The sequence below is a fragment of the Meleagris gallopavo genome, chromosome 1 (genome assembly GCF_905368555.1).
Source record: "Meleagris gallopavo chromosome 1, MGAL_WU_HG_1.1, whole genome shotgun sequence".
In the NCBI taxonomy this organism is placed as follows: Eukaryota; Metazoa; Chordata; class Aves; order Galliformes; family Phasianidae; genus Meleagris; species Meleagris gallopavo.
Genome location: NC_139404.1, coordinates 190,356,009 through 190,379,906, shown reverse-complemented (window position 1 = coordinate 190,379,906; position 23,898 = coordinate 190,356,009). Strand labels below are relative to the sequence as shown.

Sequence of the window (23,898 nt, the reverse complement as noted above, 5' to 3'; positions counted from 1 at the left end):
ATGGGAATGTGGTACAGCCCCAGCATTCTGGCATGGCTTCAGGAGCTCCCAGCACAGGGGATGTCAGCCGTATCAACCTCAAAAAGCAAAAAGAGGAGACCCCCAGAGTCATTCACCTGCACAGCTGCAACACAGAGTCCTTGAACCAGAGAGCAGGGTCAGTGTGAGCAGGGGGCACTTCATCCCTGAAAATCCCTACGTCTGTAGGGATAGAGACTCAAAAATAACATAAACTTTTCCCTTGGTTCTTTTTTTTTCCTGCTGGAAGTTCAGCTCTTTGTTGTCCAGTTGCTCTCCCTGGAAGTAATTGTTGAAGACCCAGGACTTCCTTTCTCAGGGATGTAGCTTTAGCTCTCAGAACAAGCATTTTGCAGAGCTGTTGCATGGCATTTTTCTAATTTAAGGGCTACCGACTTACCCTGTACACATATCAGAACCATCCAAACAGGTCCAGAAGGCAAATCCATCTCTAAGATGAATTGGGAGCAAAACAGAAAGAATAAAATCTCTGCACGCACTGGGAGGGCTGCACTTTGCACAACACTAAGGGGATCCCTGCAACACCGGTGCTCCAGCAAAAGTCACACTGCTTAAAAAAACATCTTAAATCCCTCTATCCAGCATTAATAATGAGAATCCTGCCCATTATGCAGTCGATTAATGCTCAGTGGAGGTGGAGAAAGAAAAGATCTCTTCTGGGGAGTGACTCTCATTGCCATCAGGTTATAAATGCCTGTGACCCCCAAAGCTTTATGCATGCAGAAATAGTGAGTTCATCACAGAAAAGATTCAGTACCAGATTTTTCCTTCCCTCTTCTTTTAATATGTAACGATGGCTAAAAGGACTAAGAATTTATTCCCTACACATCGCCATACTCAAATAATATGCTAATGCTATTAACATGGGACCTTGCATCGCAAATGACTTATAATCATATTCTTCTACAAAATACTAGAGTTTCATTTAAATCGGTCTCCACAGCAACTGGAAACAAAATGTCAGATGAAAATCTTCATGGCTGGACATGGCGAGTGAGGAATTTCACAGCAAAGCTTGTAGACATGAAGATGGCTTGATCCAGCCATGGCTGGTGGGCTTGTGCCCATCATCTAGTTGATCTTACTGGTCTTTTCCAACCATAACGATTCTACGATCTGCATCCCAAACAGCTGGGAAAATGAATGGTAGAGGAAACCAAACCTGCTTCTCCAGGAGGGCCTCAAAGTGTGCTGATAGAAAAAGAGTGAGAAGACATGGAGTTTGTGTAGCCATGAAAATTGGGAAGACTTTCTTGGCCCTCCTTCCTACTGGTATCTTCTAAATGGCCCCAGGGAGATGTATTTGACAGGAGGTTTCATTCATGATTCGTATCTGTTAAATTCCAACCTGACTATTTGCAAATGGTCCAGGGCAATATAGTTCCTGGTCATGGGCCAACCTCCTGTATTTTAGGGTTATAGAAGCAGACAAGGAAGAAGGTGTTCACTGCTGGCTTCCCTCTTCCATCTGCTCTGCTCACAAGCTGCCCTCATTGAGCACTATCTCTCACCAGGATCTAGGAATGGGACAGTCTGCTGTATCCTCTGGTCAATGCTCACCACGTCTCATCTCATTGAAAACACTCCCCAAATCCATTTGAAAATGAGCCAAGCTTTGCCTTGCCATGGCCCAAAAGCCACTGAATAGAAAACAGCTCATTTCCCATTAAAATGTTATCCCTGCTGCTCCACCTGTCTTCCCTGCACTTGTTTCACTCTGTGGTCACTATTATGTAAATGGTGGGATCCTCATTATGGTTGGGGCTTTTTTGGCATTCCCCTAATGAAATGAATATTAGCAACGTGGCCCACAAAAATGTCTTTGAAAGCAATGTCAGAAGCGTCTCACTTGAGAATGACTGAAAGTTCAGGCAATGTGAAAAGAAAACAGCCCCAACCAGTCTCCCAGCTCTGTTAGTAATTATCTGGGCTCCGGTGGGTGTTAAAACATCTGTACTGGTTTGGCAGGGACTGGGAGCAGGGCTTGTGCCAAAGGCAAGTACTGGCGTGGGCTGAAAGCAGCGCAGCAATACATTAGAGGAGTATTCATGCTCAGCAGCACATGGCCAGCAGTCTCTCCTAGAAGTGCCTTTGGGTTAGGATCATCCTCATCCCTGTCCCCTTTGGGACCATCCCAAGCTGGAGCTTGGATAGTTAAAGGAATTGCAGGAGTGGCTAGATTCCTGAATTCTGCTGCATTTAACATCCTGCAGGACTTTGGTAACCATTACTTCATCTCTATGTTGTGCTCTTGCAATTCTTGTTTCTGGGCATGAACGTTTCCACATGGACAATCTCATCTGACTCAGGAGCAAAACATTCTGCAGTATCTCAGCACTGGAGTAAATTCTGTCTCCCCTGGTGTTCTCTTATGGGATGGGAACCATCCCATGCACTCTCCTTATTGAGCAGCTCCTCTCCCTCTACTTTCTCATTCAAACACAGCTCATGAAGTGCCGTGAGTCTGTCCCTAACACCTAGAAAAGCCAGATTACATTATCACCTCTATGGCTGTGACTGTCCTTGTGCGCACTGCAGATGGTACCAACACCTGGACCCAAATCCTCATAGAATCATAGACTGGCTTAGGCCCATTGCATCTCCCATGCTTCATGTTTGGCTTAGGGCCAGTTGAAAATGTTCTGACATCCTCCAGCTGGAACATGCCATTTCATCAAAACAGGAGCTTGACAAGGCATCATCCGCAGCCAGAAATTACAAGAAACCTGTAGAGAATACAAGTGAATTCTAAAGGAAGGGGAGAAGGTCAAAGAGTTTTGATTCAAGAGGGGATACCTCTTGACTACTTTGGCTGAAAACCAGTGCTATGCACTTTCCAGATTACAGAGTTTTAGAACGGCTCGGATTGGAAGGGACCTTAAACACTATCCAGTTTCAAACCTACTGTGTGCAAGGTGAAAGCACAATTCTCAGTGAAACTTTTTTTTTTTTTTTTTGAAAATCCATTTCAATTGAGAATGGAAATGCATGAATCAAAATAGATGCTGAGAACTGAGAAAAATGAATTTAAGAGAAAAGGAACACAGTGAATTTTTACCACCTCTGGGAAAAACCACATTCTAAATAGGTTGCTGTTGAAGCAGATCTGGGTTTAATCCAGTGGCTTGTGTCCCTCTTATCCCTATCACCATGGATGATACACCGTCCCTATCAGAGTCCTTCACTCATGAGATGAAATATGGGTTGGCAACAAAAACACAGTGCATTGGAACTGTTTTTGTCCACAGATGCTGGGAGAAACAAGCCATGATATAATGGATTTTGGCTGCGACCACAGGAATGCAGGAATTACTAGGAGCAGTCCATAGCAGACTGCTTCAGCTTTCCATCTCCAGACTCTTCAGAGAAAGCTGAGAACTTCACAGTGATCAATCATGCAGCAATGCACCTCAGGAAGAACTGATTTACACCTCACTTCATCATTTGCAACCCTTATTAAAGCAAATACTTTAACTTATCTAATGTAGCTGTGGATGTGTTTGCACTGATGGAAGTATTAATTCTTCAAGCCACTCCATCTGCAAAATGAACCCCTCTGTGGTGGTGGTGATAGGTTGATGGTTCCACTCGATGATCTTTGTGGTCTTTCCAACCTTAATGATTCTATTATTCAGGTCTATGAGCACAGAGCTGGGCTTCCCTTCAAATAGCACTGAGACTCCCTCTGGCAGCCTGTGTTTCCATACTGAGATACATTGGTGGATGTTTTACTGCAAGAAGCACTGTTTGTCCAGGGCTAGAACTCAGGAAGGACATCATGGACTTATCTACACAGAAACGTGGGTGACAGACATGGGATAGGATAGTCCTTCTGACACATCAAAGAAATTCAAAGCATTCACATGCTTGTATTCTGAGTTCCTCTTGTAGGCAGTGGAAATGGTGAGACTGAGTTTCTGGTGCATCACAAAAGAGCCAGCAGGATGGCAAACCTTCAGGAGTTGATGTTAGTGACAAAGAAAAGTAAAAGTAATAAACTTGTAAATGAATGAGCTTCAAGTCACAAAATCACAAATTACAACATCTCATTCTTAGAGATATGGAATGAAGTTTGGGGATGAGTAAAAGCATTTGGAGTCAAAGTATTGGGACTGAGATATTAAAAGTCTTCTCCGTCAAGAATTGTTTTGATATGAACCTCTAGAAGAGAGGAAGGTGGCACGTGACCAAGTTTTGACTCTAACACTAATCACTGAAGCAACCATCAGCTGGCAAAAAGACTCAGCGTGGATTTTATGGATTTCAAGTGGGTATTTGAAAGACTTTATCATGACTCATTTGAGAGCAATTTGAACTATTATGGCAAGCCAGCAAAAATAATTACCATCATAAAGGCTTTACATCAAGGTTGAGCCTGTGCAAAGTATATGCCAGCTTGAGGGAATGGTTTGCACAGATCCCAATGTCAGACAAGGTGGTACTCAGCAGAATGGGTGACCTGACAGAGAATGAAGGTGAGGATGGAGCCACTGGCAGGGCAGTAACCATTCACTTCACTTTTACATGTGATGAAGAATTTGCAAGTGCCTGAGTGCACACCCAATGCCTGCCCAGTGCTTCAAAAAAGGGATCTGTTGTCAGCTATGAAAAAATAGCAAATGCAGCGAGTCACTCAACTCCAGTTTACTTTCAAAAGCAACAGTGTACAAGAATAGGGGCAGTTTATATATTTGGCAGTAAAATGATGGAGGCAATCAGACCAAAAATTGCCAAGCAGCAGCTGGATTAGCCAGGAAGGAATTTGGTCATGTGCAGCTAAAGGAACACAGGATGAATTTTTTTAGGTGAAATGTTGTTTTCCACCCTAACAAAGTGACAAAGGGCGGCAATCAATCAGATGTGCAAACAAGGCAGATGCATGTGACAGTGACCTATGAAGTACAAAAGGGAGCTGAACCCCCAGCAAGGGTTGAGATGTGTAACAGCTTCCCCACCTGACTCAGAATAGCTGGAAGACTACTAGGGCCATCACACAGAGTAAAAAAGGTAAGAAAACAGGAGTCTGGACTTAGCCAGCACCAAGCGTTATCAAACAACATGCTGAGATATGGGATCTGCTGGGCAGTGCCTTATCTCACGCTCTGCCCTTCCACCTTTGAGGCAATGCTAACACCAGTTTTACCTGCTGGGATTGCTAAGATGTCCCTTCTCCTCACCATACTCTGAAGTCTGATATTTCCCTGCAGTGTTAGTTCATACAAATGCAAGAAGCAAAGAATATCTGAGGAGGGAACGGACTGCTAAAGATCATAAAATCATAGAATCATAAAATGGCCTGGGTTGAAAAGGACCACAATGTTCATCTAGTTTCAATCTCCCTGCTATATGGGGTCTTGAATGCCTCCAGGGATGGGGCATCCACAACCTCCTTGGGCAACCTGTTCCAGTGCTTCACCACCCTCCAAGTGAAAAACTTCCTTCCTCCTTTGATTACATCAGATGCCTTTTGATTGATTACATTTGTTCCTCATGGTCTAGCCCAACCTCCTGCTCAATGCAGGGGGATCTATGGCAGCTTAAGAATGAGTCCAGTTGGGATTTGAATATCTCCAAGGATGGAGACTCCACAGCCAACAGCATTTGAGTTCCATAACATCAAAAAAGTGTTTTTTTTTTTGTTTTTTTTTTGTTTGTTTTACTTTTAATGCTTAACTGTAAGTATTCACTTCAGTCTCTGTGGCTTAAAGTGATCATAAGCATGGACTAACAGTGAAACACATCCTTTGATGACTAGTGGAGACTAAACACATGCCACGTTTGATTCTCAGAGAGAGAAGATATAGACTGAGAGCAAGGTGGGCACAGAAGAGATAAATGACATCACTTTTTGCTAGACAGTCTCATTTTTCATAGAATCACCACGGTTGGAAAAGACCACTACGATCACCTAGTCAAACTGTTGACTCATCACCACTTCCATTAAGCTATGTTTTTTTCAGAAGCTGTGGCCAAGTGTGCCTTTTAACACCATTTCCAGCATGAGTGGGACAGGTACCATCACCGTGCTCCCTCCAACACCCAATGGCTGCAGGCAGAAGAAAAGATGCTCCAATGTGTCTATGCTGTGTCTTGGTGATGTATCCCTTTAAGCAGGGGCTTGTGCAGTCCCCACTTTAGCAGAAAACAGATTTCCTGGCTCTATCTGCACTATGAGAGTCCCTGAGAGATGTCCTCAGATGAAGGCATGCATGGGAACATGGGAATCTGTATGTTCCCCAGATCAGGTGTAACCCCATAGTCCCAGTAAACCGCCATCATTGTAGCTCTGACATTGTACCACACTAACCAATGCAGAAGTATGTTTGAGAAGCAGGCAGTAATTATAACCGAAGCGTAGAAAATATCTAAGGAAGAAGTGTTATCTTTGGTGATAAAATCAGTAATAAATGCTACTGCATTCATAAATAAAAATCAGTCTGGAAACAAATGCTGAGTGGTGTCATGGAAAGTTCATAGCAATCGACAGCTTCAAGGCTCCTTCCTGCTCCACTAGAATATTCTCTTGGAGGCTTTATAGGCTTTAAAAAGCTTTGTTTTAATTGGAAATGTAAAGCAACAGAAACCAGTAAACAAACAGGCACTGGGGTCTGCAAAATGAGAGCTTAAATCTATCCCGGCTTTCAGAGCGTGACTCTCAAGAAGTGCTCAGGAGGTATAAAGCATGGCCCACATTAAATGCTTTGGGAGAACAGCATGGAACATATGGGGGGAAGTGAAAGGGAAGTCATGGAATACATGGGGGGAAGTAAAAGGGAGGCATGTTGGCCCTAAATTATCTGACTCAGAGGTCACTGTGGTTTTCTCCCTCATCCTCCAACTTGCTCGCACGCAAGTTTGGGGTCCTGCCTCCATCACATTTCCTGGGCTAAGCCCTACACATGGAGCATCGCTTGCAGACCTGTGTCTCATCCCAATGCCCCAGAGCTCTGAAGATTGGGTGCAGCATAGCAAACCCCAACATTACACAGCCCAAGACTCTTCTGGGAAATATAAATACAGGCAAATCTGGCTGCGTCCTTCCTCCCAGCTGGCTGACACCCAAAATGCCTCCCTCCTTCTTTCCCTCCCTCCCTTGGCTGTGCTCAGACTGTACTGCTTCATCGGTCGCTTTGCTCCAAGCCCATCAGCTGTTTTCTTTTCAAAGGCCTTGCATGATTTTGCTTTTTTGATCTGATGCTGATACTGTCTGCTGCACTCATTTTTCCACAGTCAGTAAGTCATTCTAAAAATTCCTCAGTGCCCATTAAACTAATGGGGCTGACCTTATGCTTGCAGGGCTTGTAGCGATAAAAGCCAATTAGAAAATGAAGAATTATTTCAGATGGTTTTCTGATTCAGAATATCTGGTCCAGAAGTGAGCCCTGGGCAGGACCAAGAGGCGTGAATACAGTTTGCCAACATCTGCTGGAAACCTGTGCTGGAAAGGCTGGGCGACTTTGCTCTAATAATAATAAACCCCTCACAACTACTGAAATTCACATTTCTTCCTCCCCTCCCAACTTAATTCCCAGCCCTAGCTCAGTGAACTCAGTGGGATTGTGTCCAGGAAAGGGCAGGATTTTCCCCAATAGCCCCACACCTCCAGTTCCATATTCATCTTCGGCAGAGTTCAGCCAGGTTGCATTGCACCTGGCACCTATGGGGAACCAGTCAAGAAGGACTGCAATATTTGTTTTTTTTTTGGAAAGCAACATGTACATTTTCTAATCTGTAGGTTGATGTTTTTATTATTTGTGGAAAAGATAGAAGCATTCTTTATTGGTAAATGTGGTGCTCCTCTGACTGTTCCCATCACTGTAGGGTATGGTTAGAGGGGACTCAACTGACACCAGTCTACTGGTGGTCTCTCCTGGAATGGCAGTGCTATGGGTTTACAGTTATAAGGCCAAGAGATCTCCTAGATTCTTCCATCCTCATCTCTCCCCAAATGGCCAGAGTCAAAATAAAATTAAAAAATCCTGAGTTCCCCAATCCCAAATTCTAAAGAAAATATTGACCCAGCATTGCAACCCTCAGATGTCTGAAACCACTATATCACAACAAGCTCTGCTGACGAAGGGAACAGACTCTTTAGCGGGATTTGTTGTGATAGTACAAAGGGAAAAGATTTCACACTAAAAGACGGGAGATTTGGATTGGATATAATGAAGTTTTATATGATAAGTGTGGTGAGGCACTGGCACAGGTTGCACAGTGAAGTGGTAGATGCCCTGCCCCTGGAGACACCCGAGGTCAGGCTGGATGAGCTCTGAGCACCTGATGGAGCACCTGTGGGTGTCCCTGTTCATTGCAGGGGAATTGGACCTGATGGCCTTTAGAGATCTTTTCCGACTCAAATGATTCTATGATTCTTTGTTCAATGGCTCAGACTCTTGAACCCAGAAGCTTGGCTTTGTAATCACGTAGACACCTGAAGAATTTTTCTTTTGTTTTCTGGCTTCCAAAGTCCTCTGTATGCCTGCTTTGGTCTTTTTCCTGGCATACACAAGCTTACAGTCTGCTCTGGGTGTTAAGTACAGGGACCATCATAGCAGTGCTGTGTTGACTCCAGTTCTGCAGTGTTTCTACAGATAACACGACATGGTGAAGAACTGGATACAGCAAGCAGAGTAAGGTGTAGAAGAACAGAATCATAAGGCCATTAAGGTTGGAAAACACCGCAAAGATCAAGTCCAACTGCCAATCCATCACTAACATGCCTGCTAAACCATGTCCCCCACTATCACATCTACTCTAATGTAGGGGCTGATCCTCATTCAGTGTAAATAAAATGATGTCAGATGAAACAACCTGAAAAGCCAAACATCTCAAAGGTCTCGGTAGCAGCTCTGAGGTGGATCGGATTCATCTCAGCATCATTTTAGGAGTCACAAAGTAAAGTCTCCACCTGAGCTCAGCAGTGCTGCTTTCATGGAGAGTCACAGGAAAGAAACAAACACTTTTAGGTCACAAATGATTCACCCCATTTCAGACTTTTTCCACCTTCTCCCCAGAAGTGGGCCTATTTCAACCACGAGTCTCACTGCTAGCAGCACCAGTTCCAGTGGAGAGCCAAAACATGAGGTGAATCACAGCAAGGAGCCCTCGATGTGCTGGTAGGGATCAGCAACTCTCTCTCCCTGCTTCCTTCTTCTAGGAAGCAAATTCCTTGGTTGCCAGTGGCTGTCCGCTCTTTAGCAGACTCGTTAGCACCTGAACTAACTCATCTCCAAAGGGAAAGAGGGAAAAAGGAGGGTGGAAAGCCAGCAGGCACTTAACTGCTCTCAAGCTGCTCCTTTGTGCCAAAACCACTCCATCTCTGGTATTGTTTACACTGAAATAAAAGCTGAACAATGTTGGATCTTAAAATAACTTGCTGTTTTCAGCTCAGGAAAGCCAGGGTCAGGAAAGTTTGGAGCAAATTTAAAGAGGCAGGATGATTAAGGGATGGACTGGGACTCATTCAAAGAGGCATTCATATGCACGTGGTGCTCAATCATCAACCTGGAGCAAACTGAGTTCAGGCCTCTGGGTCTCCCTATCCATACTACCTAGAATGGATCAGGCCTTGATCAGGCTGAGATGTGACAGCTGCACTTGTTCTCCCAAAGCAAATCTGCAGCCACAGAGGTTTTTCCTTCGTTAGGAATTCTTCACACAAGTTAGAGAAGGACAGGTGGGACGGATCCAAACGATTCTGAGATGTGCAACCAGCGGGTCTAGATGTGAATTACTGTGTTTTAAAAAGAAGAGCTCCATGATGCTGAGTGCAGAAAGCACTGACGAGAACACAGGAGGTGCTGAATTTATAGGGATTGCTGCAGGGTGATATCCATAGGGTGAGAGGAAGGGGCTCAAAGAGGAACTCCATATTGCTGCCCTAGTGCAGGCCACCTCCAAATCTTGAATGAGGCAGAGTGCATTAGGTCTTTGGGTGAGTTAACAAGGCATGGTTAGGTTGATACATGAAGACAAGTCTGCCTCATACCCACCATGGTTCAAGCTCAGCTCAACCACTGCTGGGTTGATGGTTGGACGAGATGATCTTAGTGGCCTTTTCCAACCTTAATGATTCTGTGATTCCATGATAACCTTGCTCATCTCTTGCCATAGAGCACTGTGCCGTCTGCTGGGACACAGATTGGCCTCTAGGTAAGATGATGGCCAGCTATGGTTATTAAGATGAACCCAAGGCAAATCAACTTGAGTTGACAGGAGCTGAAGCATCAAAACCTCCTGACCCAGCTGGAGGGTGTAGGATTCAGCAAGAATGACAAAACCCAAAATACAGCACATGGGGCTTGGGTGCTTTCAGAGACACAAGGATGTGCCTATACCTCCCTCCTTTCTACCATTTCTCAAAAATCAGCATGCTTCCCAGCACAGCTCACTGCTCATCTAGGGTGCGAGCAGGGAAGGAAGCAGGCGTGTGCCGGGTACAATAGCAAGGAAGTACCTGGTCATTAGTGCTTCCCCTTTGGTCTCATTCCTCCTAGCCATGACAGACGTGGAGAGAGTGGAAATTGGGGGCTGCCCTGGGGTTGCTGCTTTGCTTAGGTTCCCCGGTACCCTGCTCCTACATGCAAGGATGGTGAACATCAGTGATCTGGTGGTGGTTTTGGGTGGTGGGTGGCACACAAACCAATGTTTTTTCTCTGGTCTTATCTGTAGCCTCTTTGCTGAGCTTTTGGGCAGCTCCCGTCCACTGGACAGAATTTGGGGGGATACCTTTGTGTGGTGTTTTAACCCTTCACCTCAACAAACACTCACATAAACCTGGTTGCAGGGGATCAGCAGAGTGAGCGGCATTGCTGGCTTGATACTGGGACCAAGGCATACTGGGAGAAGAAGTGAGAAGGGAGCAAGAGCAGCAGATGGACTGAGCAGCACAGACCACAGGCAGCCCATACATGCAGGGTTGGGAGTAAGCTGAAAAAGCTTGGAAGTGGAAGGAGAGTCCCCTCTTTCCAGCTGGGAAACCATCAGCCCTGCAGCCTCTGCAGGCAGAGAGACTCAGCTCCCCATTAAACATTAATGCTGGGCCCTGGCTGGTGTTTTGTGAGATGGTAAAAGCCTGCGGAGCGCTTAGGATTGATCCCAACCAGGATGCAATACATCAGTGCCGTGCTTCCGAGACGGAGAAAGGAGGGAGCCAGATCCTGGGAGCACCTCGTTGAATTCACAAAGAAGAAATAAAAGAAATGAAGTCCCAGATGATATTTAAAAAAAAAAAAAAAAAAAGCACTTGATGACTCTCCTTTGGCTGGGGACATGTGTGCCCAGGCTGGGTGGAAGAGGCCACTGCTGCCAAGCACAGCCCATGGGCAGGAGCCAGCGCCGGCCCTTTCCCACGCTCCGCTCACCCTCAGTCTTCAGCTCACAGCAGCGACGTTTACTCATCCACTAATGCATCACTGCTCCTTCTCTTTGATTTTTCACTGTGGCCTGAAAAGCCTGGCTGAGATTGGGTTGCTGTTCATTAGGGCAAAGCCGTAGTACGAGCACTTGGGAAGCCTTGAGCACTGGGGTGAGACATCATGGCTGAGACACCAACTGTGCAAAGCAGACTGAAACCGCAGCACATACTGCCTTCCCTCCCTCTGTTGTAGGGAAAAACCTCTTGCACACGGGCAGCAAATCGGTTTTCACAGAACATGAAAACTCACTAAGGGTTTGCTTGGTGCCCATGAGTCAATGCCCAGAGAGAGAGCTTGCATCCCATAGTAGAGAAAAGGAGCAGACAGATGGATGGGGGGCAGAAACAAGAAGGTACCGCCCCATCTGAAATAAGTAACCTGGGAATGGGTCCCCTGTAAGGATGTACTCACTGGTCCATGAGAAATTAGATTACACACGTAGCTGCACCTCTCATCCTATCAGAAATAGGAGACGTCAGGGTTTTGGTTGAAGCATCGGCTCCAAAAAAAGTTAAAGGCACATGAGATAAGTTTAGCAGGATTGTTATAATAGATATGTATTTTTTTCTGTTTTTTTCTTCCCCCGACAAGCTCAGTGTATGAGAAAATACAGTTTGCAGCACAGACCTGGCTGCCTGCCCACTAGGACAGGGAAAATGCAGATGGCTGGAAACTCAGCGTCGTGGCCACGGAGTCGGGCTCTGGGCACAGCACCCAGCAGAGGGGCCCTGGGAACCCAACAGCTGTGTGATAACGAGAAATATTCCCTCAAACGAGGGTGAACAGAGCAAAGCTGATGCCTTCCTCTGTGTTGCACCTTGGGTGTGTTAAGAACAGAAACACTGCAATCCATTGAGGGGACACAACTAGCCAAATTCCCTCCCAGAATAAATAAAAACTTGATAAAAGCAAGCAAACCCTCAGCAACTTTTTGTCTTTTGTCCCCAAATGGAGGAAGTATCACAGTTTGGATGAAAGGCGGAGCTGTTGCACCCGTGTCCCTCCTTGCAAGGCTCCTCTTGTTCAAAGCAGTAATTAGCTACCTAAGTAAATAGGTATTAGCAGAAACAAAGAGCTGCGCTCCGTCTGGGTAAACACCTCAGATTTAATTTAATTTCCCCTCTTCTAGTAAATGTTCTCACTGCTACACAGCTATTTCCAGGCTGGGGCACTCACCGGTGATACCAGGGCAGTCGTGTAAGTCCCTGAGGCTGAAACGAGCTCCTTTTGATGAGCCAGATGTGGAGCCCAGCTGGCGGTCACTGACAGCAGCACCAAGCTAAACTCCATCCGTGCCTTAATCCTCAGAGCCTCCTAGTCTAGACAGGACACGACCGACTAATGTAAAAACCAAGCAACAGAAAATTTACTATCTCCTGTTGAGCTGCTGGCAGAAGGAAGCAACAAAGGGCTCTTTGGCCTATTTTTCTTTGTTTTCTTGCAAAGGTGTTTTGCCTTTCTTTCTTGCAATCCTTGCAAGGCAGTATGCATCTAACCTTGCTGCCTGTAGCCTCTTTCAGGTTTCATTTGCTCACTGGCTGTGATAAAAAGCAATGGAGGTACCCTGTAGCATGGGTTTCCCTCCAAGCAAGCACCTTTGCTGGTGACATAGTGCTCTCCTGGCTGGGAAGAGACCTGATAACAGCCTTTCAGTATCTGAATGGGGGCTGTAAGAAGGAAGGGACAGACTCTTTAGCAGGATCTGTTGTGACAGGACAAGGGGAAGTGGTTTCATACTAAAAGAGAGGAGATTTAGACTGGATATAAGGAAGAAGTTTTTTACACTAAGAGTGGGAGGCACTGGCACAGGTTGCCCAGAGAGGCATCCAAGGTCAGGCTGGATGGGCTCTGAGCACTGATGGAGCTGAGGTTGCCCCTGTTCTTTGCAGGTGAGTTGGAACCAGGTGGCCTTTAAAGGTCCCTTCCAACTCAAACCATTCTATGAACCCAGCCCGCAGCCACCTGGTTTTGAGGCCAGATCCAGGCTGTGGAGTTGGCATAATGCAGTCAGCACCCCGCATCCCCCAGGAATGAGAAAAAGCAGATGTGCACGGGAGCTTCACCAATGGATTCTGATCTCATTACACCACGCTGCCTGACTGCTGGGAGAAGTGGGTGGAGGTAATTAATCGCTACAATTAGCACAGAGCTACTACTGCCTATGATGTTTATCTTTTCCTGCTGCTTTTTGTGCACCCAATTACTGACTTTTAACACCGTGCTGCAGTGGGATGATCAGTGCGGCCCAGAGGCCTCGGGCACAGCCTGGAGCCCAGAAGGTCCCTCAGGACAGCAGGCCGCACTGCTGTGTGCAGTGAGCAGAGAGGGGCTGAGGGCTGCTCCTGGGGGAGCTTCAGAAGCCTGGGCACCCTGCTCTGAGGCAGAGACGGCCTGGAAGGACCCTGAGGTGCCTCCAGCCTCAGCCACTCTGTGACAACCACAGAAATGGTGTCTTCACATTGTTTAGCAGGGACGGTGAATGAAAGGCGCCTTGCAGAGGTCACCATTTCTGTGAGCACCAAAGCAAAGCACCAGTCCTGCATAATTCATGCTCCCTCTTTCTATAGCATCTGGCCACATCTGCTGCATTCCTGTCGCAGGCTCTTTCACAGCTGACTCAGAAAATTGCTCTTTGGCAGCTGGGTACTCTTTCAAGTGGGTACTTTCCCTCCAGCACTAACAAGCTGTGATTTAGTTACAAATAAGGAGTTTTGTTTCTCATTTGCTGATGTCACTCCGTGGTCCTGTGGGGAACATCACTTGCATCTCTGCAGCCTGAAAAATCCTATGTTCCCTTTGGGACAGATGCACTTGAAGGCACAAGATTGTTTTTCCTTTTGATGCTCAGGTTTATATTTCATTGAAATCCAGTATCGATCCTGCTGTCCCCACATGGAAGCTCGTTTTACTAAGTGGGATGAAAACAAATTCCCCCAGCTGCATGCACGCAAAACTCAAACTAAAAGAGAGGAGATTTAGATTGGATGTAAGGAAGACATCTTTTACTGTAAGGGTAGGGAAGCACTGGCACAGGCTGCCCAGAGAGGTGGTGGTCCCCCATCCCTGGGGACCCATGGTCAGGCTGGATGAGTTCTGATGGAGCTGTGGGTGTCCCTGTGTATTGCAGGGGAGTTGGACCAGATGGCCTTTTTGAAGGTCCCTTCCAACTCGTAGGATTCTATGATTCGATGAAAATGGAAAATCCTGCAACCAAACAGCTCTCAATAAGCTGCGTTGCTGACATTGCAACGGGATGCAATTTATTTAGCCTGACCTTTCCCTGCCAGATTACACTTGTGGCGTTATCGAGGATCCTTTCTGCCACTTGTACACCCATTGCCAAGGTGACGTCCCCTCTAATGCGTCACTCGGGGAAGACTGCACGCGTGCTGTTGTGATGCTTTGTTTGCTGTCCTGCTTGACGAGATCTTGGCAGGGTTTCAGCTCACGCAGACTGCAGCTGCTCTGCACTGGACCAAAACAGACTCAAGCTGGACGTTGCTAAGGGGAGCTTGCTACATAAACACTGAGCATGGAGCCCAAGTCCCCTTCAGTTAGGTCCTTTCCGAGGCTGATTTCTGAAGGTCCTCTGGGGATGAGATAGAACAGTAATGCACACAGAGGGGGTTTATTGCGTGTGCCAGGAGGAGGTTTGAAAGAACTCAGCATGCCACCGACAGCATCTTGCAGCTGGGTCCTCGGGGAAAGCCGCAATGAGGTAAAGGCATGGATAACATAAAGGCTCGGATGAGATAAAACCAAGGTGGAGATAAGATTCCCACAGCTGATAGCAAGAACATCAAGACCACAATGCTGAACCCCAGGCACTCAGCCCAACCTTGTGCTGGATGTGACTCCTCCAAGTGCCTCTGAGCAAGCTGTGGAGCCCTTGGAGGGCTGGAAGCTGGTGGCACCATTTTGAGGGCCAGCCTTGGTGAAGTGGGTGTGAAAGTCCCCAGGCCATGCTGGGGACGTGGAGGTGGCTCAATGGCACTGATTACAGCAGCTTGCCAAAGCACAGCTGCTTTTGGATGGTGGAAAATGATGAGTGGAATAGGTCCTGGTGCTCCAGGAGACTACCCCATATCTACCTTCTCCCATCCAAGCTTTTCTCAGGAGGAAATAGGGATGGAGATAGGGAGGACGTGCACATCCATCACACAGTACAATGACAGTGGTGGGGATAGCCAAAGCAGGAGGAAAGATATGGTCCTGCAGTCCCATTAAAGCTCTCCACTGAGGGACTGAAACTGCTGAACAAAGGGAATTTTCACTGCTGATTCCCATGACTTTCAAGGGGAATGTGGTGATGGATGAGGGCAAAGGCTGCAACTAAAAGCTATCTCAAACCCCATCAACTTCTCATAAGAGGCTCAGAGAGGGAAAAAGTGAATTAGGTAGCTTGCACAGGCAAAACTTGCTCTGCTTTAGATATCAAAAGTGGGAAATACATGTGGAATCATGCAGAGATTACTCCAGATCCTCTAGCCCTGCACAGAGCAGCACCTTCCTCCTATAGGTCTGACTGAAAGAGCATTCAGGTCCTGCTGAGAGAATGGGATGGGGCGTGCTTTGGTTGAGGACTTGGCTCTCACAGTACCTGTGTTCTCCTCGGACTGGTTGAAGCCACAGATCTGGCAGATGCTGCGAACCCACTTATTCATGTCGTCCTCAGTCTCGGCCACCAGGTAGAAGGTCCTGTCACTGGTCTTGATGTCGAAGATGTAGCTGTCTTGTAGCTCCTTCTTGTTGAAGGTCAGTCCCGCATCCACTTGCTCGCAGAAATTGAGGTTGATCACACGCAAGGGTTTCTTGGAGTGGTCATTTTTGTAGTACTCCAGGACGTCGGGGTCGCCGCTCATCCGACCGCTGCGCAGGACGAACCAGCGCTTCTTCCATGCCTGAAACCAAGAAGAGAGGGGACCTCAAACCCATTGCTCATGTCATGAGGGCCAGGAAACCACTGCCATGGATAGAGTGACACAGATGGATGTGTCACCTCCCCACCCCGGGATGCTCTGGGACACTGCTCGAGGCATCCATATAAGTAGCGTACAGACCCAGGACTTCGGTACCAAATCTCCCTTGTTATCTGAGAGAATTAAGCACTGAAATATCATTGTGGGTTAAGATACAAATGATTCCAAGAAGCATTAGTCTTGAGGCTTACAGTGACCTTGCTCAGCCACACTCTTGGGATCCGAATATCCTTCACTCCTGGATGATAATCTGCAATTGCAATATCAAAATGCCTTTCAGCAGCTCAGAGGAGGCCTGGAGCTTTGGACACAGAGCTCTGGGCATCCTGCCCTTCAGAGAAAGCCCTGAGAGAATCATAGGGAGCATCTGCAGACACTGAGCATGCCAATTCCATCTCTGTTTAAATGCCAGGATAGAAAGGCTAATGAAACCAATGGGAAACTGGTTTGGCTTTTTAAATATCAGGAATAATGCCAGGGGGCAATCCAAGCTTCATTTGTTTTTCAACATCTTCTGCTCCTGAGTACAAAGGAAGTTCTTTAGCAAAGAAAAGGTTATTATTGATTTTTATGGGTAGCAGGCTTGGAAAACCAGTTATCAGTAACAGTGCTGGGGTTTGAACAAAGATGCCTTTTTCTACAATAAGAGTGGTGATGCACTGGTGCATATTGACAAGAGAGGTGGTGGGTGCCCCGTCCCTGGAGATATTCATGGTCACCAGGCTCTGAGCACCTGATGGAACTGTGAGTGTCCCTGTTGCGGGGGAGCTGGACCAGATAGCCTTTAAAGGTCCCTTCCAACTCAAACCATTCTAAGATTCCATGATTCTATGTCAATGGAGAGAGGCAGGTGCTTCCCAATATTGCTTCATGGGAGTTCTTTCTGAATAAAACATCAGTTTTGTCTATTAAATACCAGAGGGCACCAATACAAACTCAACAAAAGATTTAGTTCATATGACTTACCAGAAACGAAAGCATCTGAACAACACGGGATGGATACTGCCCACATGGATGAGCAGAGTGAGGCAGGGTATTGCCCATGCTCTCAATTTGCACAAAATGATTCCTTTCCCACCTGCCCCGACTCTGGATGTTTGTTTGAGAGATTTACTCTGTTTTATTTTATTTTTTAATCACCAGGTTTTGGGTTCATATGATTATGAGAGGTCAGGGCATAAAAAAACACTTGATGTCCCTATGAAGGAAGAACCAACTGCCACATCTTTAATAACCCTGGAGAGGCAGAAAGGTGAGCACTGTGTGAGGACCTCCATGATGATCCCCAGGAGGTGATGGTAGTCCCATAAGTTTTCACATACAGGTGACAGGGCATGAGCTAGATCTTAGATGTCCAGTTGCATCAGGGTGCCACAGTTTTGGAGACTTTGGTGGCTGAAATAAGGGAAAGAAACCTTTGTGATTGTTTGGATCTTACTTCTCAAAGGCTTCCAGATTGCTTTTGTTTGTGTCTTTGAGATTTGTAAGCTAATTAGTTTTGCACTGATTCTCAAACTGGCTCCCGGTGCCAGGAAAGCATCTTCTGTACAGACTTCCAAATGCAGCAAAGAAGCAAACTGCTTAGCAAGAAGACTGACAGGGCTGGCAGATTTTGGTTTTGTCCAGGAGATGTTCAACTACTTCTCTATGAGATGGTAGCTCCTAGACAAAGAGAATACATGCATGACAGAGATGTGCCCATCAGGGAAGGAAAAAAAAAACAAACATAAAACCATCTTCCCCAGGCAGCAGCAATGATTTTGCTATTCCATCTCCTCAAAATGGATTACCCAAAATATTGGGAATCAATCTTAGGAGCATTTTTTCTAGCTCTTAAACATCCCACCACCTTCTTCCTATTAAGATAAAACCATTTCTTTGCTGCCACTCTACAGAGCTAAGAAATGGGCACCCATCCAGATCATCCGGGATAACGTGCTTGATCACATGAGGAATGAGCGTGTGATCCAAGACAGCCAGCACGGCTTCACCAGAGGAAGGTCATGCTTGACCAATCTGGTGGCCGTCTATGATGGAGTGACGGCATCGGTGGACAAGGGAAAGGCGACCGATGTCATTTACCCAGACTTGAGCAAGGCCTTTGACATGGTCCCCCACTGCATCCTTATCTCCAAATTGGAGGGATATGGATTTGATAGGTGGACCACTCAATGGATAAGAAACTGGTTGAAAGGCCGCAGACAGATGGTGGTCATCAATGGCTCTATGACCAGGTGAAGGCCGGCAATGAGCGGCGTCCCACAGGGGTGTGTCTTGGGACCGGTGCTCTTTAACATCTTTATCAATGACATCGATGACGGAATCGAGTGCACCCTCAGCAAGTTTGCTGACGACACCAAGCTGAGTGTTGCGGTTGACACGGTGGAAGGAAGGGATGCCTTTCAGAGGGACCTCGAGAGGCTAGAAAGGTGGGCCTGGGTGAACCTGATGAGGTTCAACACGGCAAAGTGCAAGGTTTTGCACTTGGGCCGGAGGAATCCCAGGCATCTACACAGACTCAAAGGAGCGGTCCTTGAGAGCAGCCCTGAGGAGAAGGCCCTGGGGGTCTTGATAGAGGAGAAGCTTAACATGAGCCAGCACTGAGCCCCTGCAGCTCGGAAAGCAAATGATATCCTGGGCTCCATCAGAAGAAGGGTGGCCAGCAGGGACACGGAGATGATTGTCCCCCTCTACTCCGCTCTTGTGAGGCCCCATCTGGAGTACTGTGTCCAGGTCTGGAGCTCCCAGTACAGGAAGGGCGGGGAGCTGTTGGAGAGGGTCCAGAGGAGAATCACGAAGATGATCAGGGTACTGGAACACTCTCCCTGCAAAGACAGGCTGAGGGAGCTGGGTTTGTTCAGCCTGGAGAAAAGAAGGCTGCGGGGTGACCTCATTGCAGCCTTTCAATACCTAAAGGGAGCCTACAAACAGGAGGGGAACCAACTCTTTGAAAGGGTTGATAACTGCAGGACAAGGGAAAATGGTTTGAAGTTGAGGGAGGGAAGATTTAGGTTGGATGTCAGGGGGAAATTCTTTACAGAGAGAGTGGTGAGGTGCTGGAACAGCTGCCCAGAGAGGTTGTGGATGCGCCGTCCCTGGAGGTGTTCAAGGCCAGATAGATGGGACCCCAGGCAGCCTGGTGTAGTATTAAATGTGGAGGTTGGTGGCCCTGCATGTGGCAGGGGGATTGGAGCTTGATGATCCTTGAGGTCCCTTCCAACCCTGGCCGTTCTGTGATTCTTTGATTAGCAAGGGTGTCTGGAAAAAGATGAAGTTGTGCAATCACATGAGCCACCATGTGAACGAAGACACATCTTGCTCCTTGGCTTGCAGCTTTTCAACTATTTGGAATCATGCCTTGAGACATCCCTTAAGGTTGAGAAGTTGCACTGAGAAAGACACAAAGTACAATAACTAGATTCTAGACTTTCAGGAAAAAAAGAGGAGGATGTGCTGCAAGAGATGACAGTGATGCTACCACAGCTTCCCTTTTTATCTCTGTTACAAGATCCACAACTTCTCTAGATCTCTGTCGTCTGTCCGGTAGTCACGGAAAGTCCCACACGGTCAATATTTGGCAGAGAAGATGGTATAACACATGCAGGCTGGTAGCATTGGTGACACCCTAATATAAGCTGATTGCAAAAGAACTGCTTCAGCCTGGCTAAATCACAGGAGGATTTAGGCCAAACTGGAGGAGGATACAAGTATATATGAACCTCCATGCTCCAAAATCATGTTTCCAAGGATGTCCCTTTCGTCTCCTACCATGATGGGACAACATGGATTGGGGATGGGTTGGCCATGATGGCCAACACACATCTTCTCCTTCACCCAAATTTGTTTCCTCTCCTTATTTTCTTTCTCCTGGCTGTTCTGACATCCCTGCTGCTGCCAGCTCGTGCCTCACAGTGTGAGGCAAAGGTTGTGTTTATTTAACACTTTTTTGATGGAAAGAGGCCAACAGTTTCACAGCTGTAAATGGTACCTGTGTGGCATACGTCTTCAGCTGTGTGGTCCTTTGCCCGCAACAGATTGCTTCCCATTTAAATTGCAGCTGGCCTTAACATCATTGACAGACATTTTGATGCTTGGCAAGTACTTCTTTTTAAGTATTTTTGTTAAAAATAAAACCCATCCCCATAATGCTGATGGTATGATGTGACTCCTCCCTGGCTGTTGAGAAGTAAGATGGCTGGGAGAGGGGAGGAGAGGGGAGGAGAGGGGAGGAGAGAAAAATGGAAAAAGGAAAGGAAAAGGAAAAACAGAAACATCTCCCTGGAAATCTTTCTATCCTATTCTTTCTCCCCCTGCTGCCACATTTGCCCACAGTAGCACAGCACACCGCAAGTGTGAAATAAGACTTCCAAAATGTAATCTGACAGATATCGCAGTGTATAAACCAAGCTGGCATGTGGGATAAGTGACCAAGCCGTGATGTTGGGCAAATGTTTCACACAGGATAAAATCAGAGACCGAACGATTAGAAGCAGCAAACCCAGCAGAGGTGCAAACACGTCCTGGTATCCCAGATTCACTATAATCTGGAAGAGTCTTGGGCACAGAACAGCTCCTGCCATTGCTCCCATGGCCACGAGCTGTAGTGGGGATGCCTTAGAGTGCATTGGAAGCCCACAGTGCCACCACTTCCAGCATCCTAGCAGGATCACTGCTAGGAAATGGTGATAGAGATGGAGGTGTCACAGGAGCCAGTACCTTCCGCATCATTTTGGATGTTTTGGCTGGCCCGGTGCTGTTCTTGTTTTTGTTACATGCAACAACAGCACCAATTGTAATTGGGGCTGAGCTTTTCCCAGACACCTGTCCCTGTAGAAGGGACACAGCTGCTTACTGCAGCTGTGCTATCTGCACCATGTAGTGATGCTCAGAACAGGAGGATTGTAGAATAACCTGCTGGTGACCTGTATTATAATGTTGTCTTTGTCTGTGTCCCTGCAGGCTTGTTATCTCATCTGATGGACAGAAGGATGCTGGTTTGATTATTCATGCAAGAAAACCTCTCCCTTCCCTATGCCAATGCTAACTCAGAGGAAATAAATATATCTTGGAAGAAGACAGATTCACAAGAAAGAGCAGGGAATGAGGAAAACTCACGAGCCTGCTCAGGTAACTGTGCAGTTTACCAAGAACCTTGGGGCCCTACCATGGCCACCCAACCCCATGTCCCCAAGTGAGAGAGCTCCGAGACCCCTTCCAAACACGCACCACTGCTCTCTGAGCACTGTCTCCTCACCTGCTGCCTGCTCCTCATTCCCTTCAAAGGGATGGAGAAGACGTCAGTTGAGCGCTGCTGCTTCCTCAAGCCCTTTCTCAGCTGCACACCCATGAGACGGGCTGCCCCGCCGTGCTGATCCCTGCTAATCATGCGTCTGCCACGGCAGAGTTCACGGCGAGTTCGTTAGTGGCATCACTTTGGGGGAGGCTTGATTGACAGCGTTAATAACACTGAGCTGCAGCAGTGCGAGCCTGCAGGGCACAGTGAGCCTTGACGGGGTGCACGGCAGCTCCTCCTCAGCTCACTGGGGAACCAGGGAATTAATAGCAATATAAAAAACACCCTGGTGTGTATCTCCGGCTGTCAAACCTTCTCTCCTGGAGGTTTCTCCCACCGTTGAAGATATAATTAGCCTTTGGAGTACGCACCAAATTGCTACATGCAAAACCCACCCCAAGGCGGCTTGGCCAATACAAGCCTTCCTGCACCAAGCATCATTTATGGCTGGCTGGAGGCATTAAGGAGGTTTTACAAGACTAGAACCTATCTGAAAGATCATTCAAAAATACAAAGGCTTCAAAGCCAGCTCCTGCCAATAGACATTCTTGCTCCTAGGCAAAAGATGGCTTGGGATGGCTTCTACTCAAAGAGATGCCAGTGGGAGCTGCAGAACCATAGCATCCATATTTGCTCCTTGCTGCTGTGCTCAGTGAACTCAGGGAAAAAAAAAACAACAGTGACACAGTGCGGAAAACATTTCCCTTGGTATTTATTTTAGGGGAGTTCTCTGGTTGGAAAGATTTCAATAGTTCAATGCTGTGCTGTCGATCTTAGGAAAATAAAGATTTCCCTGGGTGACATGAGGGCACTGATTGTGTTTCTGCTGGGATGCTGGAGTGTCTTGTTTGGAATGGGGTGGAAAAACAAAATATCAAATAGTGAGGTTGTACTTACACTATCAGACAGCTGTGACCATCTGAGAATGAGGGACACAAGGGAAACCCCAGGGTGGGCTGGGAGTGCTCCTACCAGAGAAGATGGAGACAAACTGTGCTGGGAGATGCACAGGGACAGCACAAGGGTCAATGGAAAATTTCTATTAGATGGATAGAAAAGGCTTCAAAATGAGTGGTAGTACAAAAAGAAAACAAGATGTGGGGAATGTCCATCCTTGGAGATACTCAAAACCTGCCAGCACAAGGCCAGGAGAACATGATTTACCTCCAGACTTGGCCTTAACATCAAAGCTGGCCCTGCTTTGAGTGAGAGTTTGGACCAGAGAACTCCGAGCTCCCTTCCAACCTGAATTATCTCCAAATCTAAATGACTTTTCCATAACTAGACCCAGTTCCCAGGGAGGAATTGATACGTACTGAACTTGCTGTATGAAGACCAGATGAGCAGTGCTTGTGCACCACCCTGTCATATGTTCATCCTCCATAACACCAATTTCATGTGCCGAAGGGCAGCATGAATATATTTTAGCTCTTCTTGAGGAAAGGAAGCTCTTCTAGTAATTCCTTTCGCTGAAGGTGCCTTTGCAAGCAGAAAGGTGCAGGAAATGAGGGGTTCAGAAGAATGAGCTCCTGCCCTGGGGCTGGCTGCAGATGGTTCACATGCAAGGCCTCTAGTGTCCCTGCTTTTGTTATCTGGAAGTATTTCCTCCTATTCAGCCCTGCTCTGTATTTCTCCCTGTTATTCCTAGGCGAAATTTCTTCTCCCCCATCACAGCACACCCCTCACAGAGGGACCAGAGCAGCAAAACAGAAGGGCGACAGGGAGCATGGCCTATAAAAGCAAGACTTTGGGTGATATCACTGGGGCCCCAAAGAGCCATGCAGTGAGTCTCCATTCAACTGTTTAGTCTGGGTCTGATCCAGAAGCCAGAGCAGCTAAAGGGATTTTTCATGTTTAGCCTTGAGGTGCTTTGTTTTTGGCAATGTTGGCCCCAAAAGTCCATCCCAGCCCCTGTATCTTCCTTGGCCACATCCTGACTTGATGCTGATGTGAGTGTGGGGTAGTGGTACCCCTGAATTGGATTGCTGGGCGCCAGAAATTCAAGTGATGAACTGAGCACAAAGCTGTATTGTCTTCATCCCTCACCATTATCAGTGCTGGAGCACAGCTTGTTTGCTGGCTTGCACCTCGCTTCCTCTTCTGACATGGCTAATATGGATAAGAGGCTGAGATGACAGACAGGATGCTCCAGGGGGGTTATTATGTGGTA

At 46.9% G+C, this 23,898-nt stretch overlaps 1 protein-coding gene across 1 annotated transcript in view; it reads right to left on the bottom strand.

Annotated features, from left to right (window-relative positions):
* Positions 1-23,898, bottom strand: part of GAB2 (GRB2 associated binding protein 2) — a 92,265-nt gene that overhangs the window by 25,653 nt on the left and 42,714 nt on the right. The window contains exon 2 of the mRNA XM_085216471.1: positions 16,057-16,357. Within this exon, the coding sequence (XP_085072597.1) occupies positions 16,057-16,357 (301 nt within the window). The remainder of the gene's footprint in view (positions 1-16,056; positions 16,358-23,898) is intronic.